This window comes from Cariama cristata, unplaced genomic scaffold (genome assembly GCF_000690535.1).
Source record: "Cariama cristata isolate BGI_N322 unplaced genomic scaffold, ASM69053v1 scaffold14709, whole genome shotgun sequence".
In the NCBI taxonomy this organism is placed as follows: Eukaryota; Metazoa; Chordata; class Aves; order Cariamiformes; family Cariamidae; genus Cariama; species Cariama cristata.
The window spans coordinates 55,342-61,341 of NW_009634208.1; the positions used below are offsets into that span (position 1 = coordinate 55,342).

Here is a 6,000-nt window from a genome sequence, read left to right on the forward strand (position 1 = left end):
GGCATGTAGATAAGCATTATAGACAAGGAAAGAGTCAAAGCGGCCCTTATAAAGAGGGCTGTCGGCTCACAAAGCTATTGAAGTTCTTTGAGGGGACCACCAAGGCTGCAGATAGGGGGGATGTGGTTTATATACCTTTTTTTTTATTTTGGAAAGTCTTTAGAGGAAACAAACAGCCATAGGGTAAGAGGGAATGTCCCTCCAGGAATTAAAAAACTGGCTCAATAAAAATAGTAGGTTACTAATTACTTCCCACACTGACTGACAGCTATCAGTGGAGATCCACAGAGATTTGTTCAGAATGCATGCAGTTCAATGTAAACATTTGGTAATGGGCACTAGGCAGTAAAGCAACAAAGTGTTTTGATGGTATTTTGTTATTCAGGATAATAGAAGCTTTCTGACAAGGAAGATTTACAAGAAGGTCCTTACAAGGTTTAGTGACCAGCCAATAAAATAACAAATGACACGTAACAGAAATCTAAAGGACTTTGAGTCAGATCCTGCAATTAAGATAGGTATCTCCATGAAAACATACTCGATGGTTAATTTAGCTGTCAAAAACCCCAAAATGTTAAGCATTATTTGGAAAGGACCAGAGCACATAACTGTACATCAGCTGTGGTTCTTCATAAATACAAAACTAGAAGTTTCTTCCTGCTCTAGTATTATTCTTGTCCCCACCAAAATATAGTAAAATGGGAATGATTCAGAGAGGGCTAAATGTGGATGCTAAATGTATTTATGGCTTCAAAGGGAGAATGGATAAATTTACAAAAGAGAAGCATTAACATAAATGTATAAAATAAAAGTCTTGTCACTCTAACATACTATAAAATGATTTGAATTTTATTTTTCTTTGAGGGGGGAGCAATTGATGGAAAATTTAGCTCTAGGAAGAATAGAGTAGTTTTGACAAAATAACTTTTGAACTACAAATTCATTGAAGTGAATATTAATGATGACATAGTTCCAATGATTCTCTAAAATGTTTTGTCCCTTGTACTCTTTTAATTGCCTTGTTCTGTCAAAATGTTACCAGGTAAATACAATGGTGGGGTTTTTTATATTTCAAATATGGACTCAATTACGGTTGACTGTTGAGATACACATATTTGAACATGCCAAGTGAAATGTTTCTCTATTGTAAAATAAAGTATATATTTAAACAATATTCTTCAAATTAAATTATATAATACTTTTCAACTTCCCGGGTCCCTAGATTTAGATGACGAGCCATAGTTGGAGATATCTTACAGGAAAAGCGAGTCTGGTAAATTCTGGTATGATTCAGTAAGGAATACTAGGGAAAATAATACTTCTGGATTTTCTCCCCTATGATTTCTGTGTCTTAAATCAGATCTTAAATACTTAGGAAAATGTATTAAATATTAACTTCAATGTTGTAAAAGTGATTACTGGATACATATTTTTCTCTGCAGGAGAGCTGCCAGTATGTTCTTATTTGAAAATGAACATTTCTTGCTGGCAAATCTAATGTGTGAAATTCTTCCACAGCACTAAAACATACCTGTTTGCCATATATTTTGTTTTAAAATGCCTTTTTTTCCCCTCCTGAAAAAATCCCAAACTTGTAATCTCAAACCATGACATGTGATCAGCCCCCATCATCAAATAAAATACCATATACAGCATTAGAATTCATACCATGAGACCTACCTTTTCTGCTAACAATTCTCTGATCTTGCTTGCCTGGAGACGAAATTTCATTAACTGTGACTCCAGAGTTAAACATCTTTCCTTCCAGTTTACAGTACCTTCTGGCTCTGAAAGTTCAGCCATATTTATCCTAGAAAAAGAAAGGGAAAAAATCCTCGCATCAAATGGAGTCTGTATTTAATGTCTGACTTTTTTTTAATATACATACTAATTTTATATAAATCTCAAGAATGCTCCCAAATTTTGTACATGTGCAGCTTCATAAAACTTAGCAGAAGTACATTAGTTTACAAAGGCCCTTATCATAACGTGGAGATTTCTGAAATCTGTGTTAATAATATTTAAGTTTATAATAATTTAATTTCTTCAATTATTTTGGGTTTGCAGTATGTTTTCCTTGATAAGCAGAGACACATCACACATTTTAATCTTCAGTTACTGTATACTTCCTTTCTTACATAGAAGAGGCTTGTAGAGAACTGAGCTTTTGCTAATAAAATGCCTTATATAGGTGTAACTACTTGTGAGTTAGTAGCACATTTGGTTTTATGTAAGTTTAATGTTTGGCAGATGACTCTTTAAAAAGTGTTTTAAAATGCTTATGCTTAATCAAATTGCCTTTAAAATTTAACATCCTTAATGAGAGGCAAGGGGGAGTTTATGGTTCCAAATCTAAAGGCAGGTGAGCAAATGGTCGGTCTCTAATGGATTCCCCCACATGAAAAACAATCCCTTTACATTAGCTGTTGCAGGTCTCAGGACATCCTGGTTCATGCAGGTCATGGGTTCAAATCTGTGCTTTTATCCACATTTAACTGCTCATGCCTTCTGGAAATTAATCTTAGTGCCCTTTTGGACAAGCACTGCTGGAAAAATTATTCAGGATGAGAGCTGGCTCATCATGGTTTGAGTCTGAGAAGCCAAGAAAATCATCTGTGTGCATGCAGAATGCTGGGGCTCTGTTGTATTCCAGCTATTTGTAGACAGCTAAATAAAGACTAAGTTGATGGCTGAATGTAACCATTCAGCCCAAGAAGTTCCCTTGTGAGCAAAGGCCCTGGCCTTTGCAGGGCTCTGAACACCAAAGTTTGGCTTTGAAAATAAAGCTTGCATATCCCCCAAGCATTCAATTTATCTCTGAAATAACAGACAGACATAAAAACACCATTCAGTGGAAGGTAACTGGAAGATCACAACAAATAATTACCAGTCATAAGGTTATGGTGCATGTTTGTTACCTATGTCATCGACAACGAGACACTGACAAGCAAAGGCAAGCAGCCACCATTTTCAGTGTGATGAAAGAGGCCAGCACACGAAAATCATGGATAATATAGATCTCTATACTGCAAGTCCTGACACAGTTAGCATGGATTAATAGCGATGTCTTTGAGAGCCCCCCTCCCCATGACTACTCCAGCCCTTCAGAAGCCTGGGTTCGAGCACTCCTCTTCCTCCCAATGTCAGAGGAGGCAGCCCCACCTCCCCTGCTTCCCCAAGGAGGGGGAACTCCTCAGCTGGAGGCGAAGGACCTATGGATTTATCTTTTCCACTGTTCCTGACACCAGGAAGAAAAAAGGAAAAAGCAAAGCATCGTAAGACAGATCAAAGTCATCAGTAGGATTCCAAACAGTCCTTAACTTTTCCTCGATACATTATTATTTTCTAGTTCTCTTCTAAATTTTCCATCTCTCAGATTACTCTCAAGTTCATCAGAGCCGAACAGGTGAAAAACTCTATCTCAAAACTTTCTTTCCTTTCCCGTACCCTAATTTCCTTATTTCTTTCATTCTATATCTTAAGTTAGAAGGAAAATGAGGAAAGAAAAACCTGACTAAGGTTTGTCAGCTTTTCACCACAGTCACTTGTTTGAAGGTAACTGCTCCATTCTTGACTCTGTCTTTCTCTTGGTCCTGCAGGCTATGACTCAAGCTGTTAAGTCTGAGGTTACAACCATCCCTATTCAGGAATCCCCCACTCAGGAATCCCCATGGAATTGCTGGGATTTAAGCATGTTATTAAAATAGTTTCCTGAGCTGATCCTACAAGACCCAAATTCTAAACTTTGAGCACACAAGCATTTCAACTGCAGCCCCTCTAGGTGACCGGTATCTTTTACCATTTCCCCGCTTCTTTTAAGCTTGGCAGAAAACTCCCTGGCCTGTCAGGGAACCAGGTTGCTCACCACTGTCCTGTTCCTAATCCTTGCTCCGCTCTCCTTATGCAGAGTCCCCACATCCAAGAGGGGACGGTGGCACTTCCAAGCAGCAGCTTCTCCTACTTTACAGAGGAAGCAGAAATTTCAGCTGCAGATTGATTTGCACAGACAGCCTGGATTCTGCTCTCCTAAGTAATGACGAATGGCAATTTCCTATTAGACTGGCTATTTAGGATTTTTTGTGATGTTTTTCCTTTTTGACTAATTACAGCTATGTAAGACAGAGATGAAGTCAGCCAACATCTGGTTAACAGTATGATATTTCACTGTTTGTGGTAGTGAAAACACAAACGGATCAAGTAGTGAAAGAATTTTTGCTTTTTGGTGGGGCGCAGTGTTACAGGGTGGAGTTAAAAATGTTTGTCTTTCAACAGACAAAACATTTGAGTAGATGGATTTCTGGAAGCGAACAATGCATCCAGCCAAGTAGTTTCTCAATGTCCAAGCTAATTAATATTCCACTGTATAAACATTACAGATAAAAAGTTTGAAAATAACTCTTTTTATTGTGGGTTGTTTGTCAGAGATTGTGATAATTTACTTCATATTTTCCAACAAGCCAATGGGTTCTGGAAATATTTACAGGCACATAATACACTGTTTACAATTGTGGAGTGAATGATCTTACTTTGAATCAATGACTTCCTGTTTGATTCCCCAAGGGAAGAAAAAAATGAGTTCATCTCTCTTGGCTTAATAGAGTACTGTGAATCAGCACTCAAACCTACACAAGAGTCTGCCCCTTCTTCCTGCTTCAGTTCCCACCGCAAAGCCCTCCGTTTTCCCCGAGTCTTTAAAAATTAAATCTTTTGAAAACTAAACTAAAAAAGCGCACATTAAAGCAGTAAGTTCTAATTATGTCATCAAAAATTAACTGAGACAAGTTTGACAAGTCCGGAAAGATTAAATTCATCTTGTTCATTTTTTAAGTTTATAAACCTCTTCATAGGCTTCAAGAAGTCAGAATGTCACATTCTCCCCAAAGGGATTGATATAATTTCCTTTTCTTTGCCGTCTGCTTGGAAATTATCAAAATACATTTCAGGGGGAAGGAGTGAACAATGTTCTAGCTTTTTGAAGCACGTTAAAAAATTTACATATTCCTTATCGCACTGTCAGTGTTTTCCTCTGTTTTTAACAAAGCGCTGTGTTTAACTAAACACTTCATATTCTGTCCATACATTCTGTATGTCCTTTCTCTGATAGAGAAAGCTTGGTAAGTCCTTCTGTTTCGATAGGAGTGGGTTTGCGCAGTACAAAGTGGATTCCCTACAGCATCATGAAACCTTCACCAGCCCAAATGCATTTGGACCATACCTCTTGAATTTCAGGCCCCTTTCTTCCACCCTCTTCACCTGAACTCGGCGCTTTCAAATATTTTTGGAGCCATAAAGGTTGGACTGGAGAAAGGAAATGCTGAGACACAAAGTGGACCTGTTTGGGAATCAAGGAAATCAGTCTCAGGTTTGTTGCTAGCCAGGGCCCTTACTCATGTCGAAACACTGGTAACTTTATTTTCCATTTGACTCATTTTGCATAATTCTGTCCTCAGACAAACTCTAGCCTAAGCTATTTAAAACTTCCTTCAAAATCTGATTTACAAATGTTTTTTCTGCTGCTTCCTAGATATTGATGAGGTTGTTCCTGTGAAGTGTAACAGGGATCTCCCACTCCAGCACTGGGCGCAGACCCCTGCAAGCCCCCCTGGCTTCAGGGGCCAGTCCGCCCCCTCCCAGCTCATTACTGAGCCACGTTACTTCCCAGGGAAACGGCACCACCGATGGCTCACCCACAGAGCGCTGTCGCATGTGTGTAGCAAACATCATTAAAACACAGAAGATCATTTCACATCCTTCTCCCCATGACAGCAGTTTTAAAGGTCACAGTGTGACATCACACTAGGTAACGAACGCTTAATTTTTACATCACATTCTGAAAGCTGACTGTGTAGATATTTTTAAAATATCTTCATTTTGTATGTTTGTTTCAAAGTTGTGTTCTTCTCGCTCTTCTTTCTTGGGGGGACAGCGGGGATATGGCAATGGCACTGCCAGGCGGACAAGAGGAGCCTGGACCTTTAGCGACCTAAACGTGACCCCTGA

The 6,000-nt window shown here is 38.7% G+C and overlaps 1 protein-coding gene across 1 annotated transcript in view; it reads right to left on the reverse strand.

The window, feature by feature from the left end:
- Positions 1-1,803, reverse strand: part of PLEKHH2 (pleckstrin homology domain containing, family H (with MyTH4 domain) member 2) — a 51,803-nt gene extending 50,000 nt beyond the window's left edge. Inside the window, exon 1 of the mRNA XM_009707075.1 lies at positions 1,681-1,803. Coding sequence (XP_009705377.1) covers positions 1,681-1,803 — 123 coding nt within the window. The remainder of the gene's footprint in view (positions 1-1,680) is intronic.
- Positions 1,804-6,000: the final 4,197 nt, after the last annotated feature.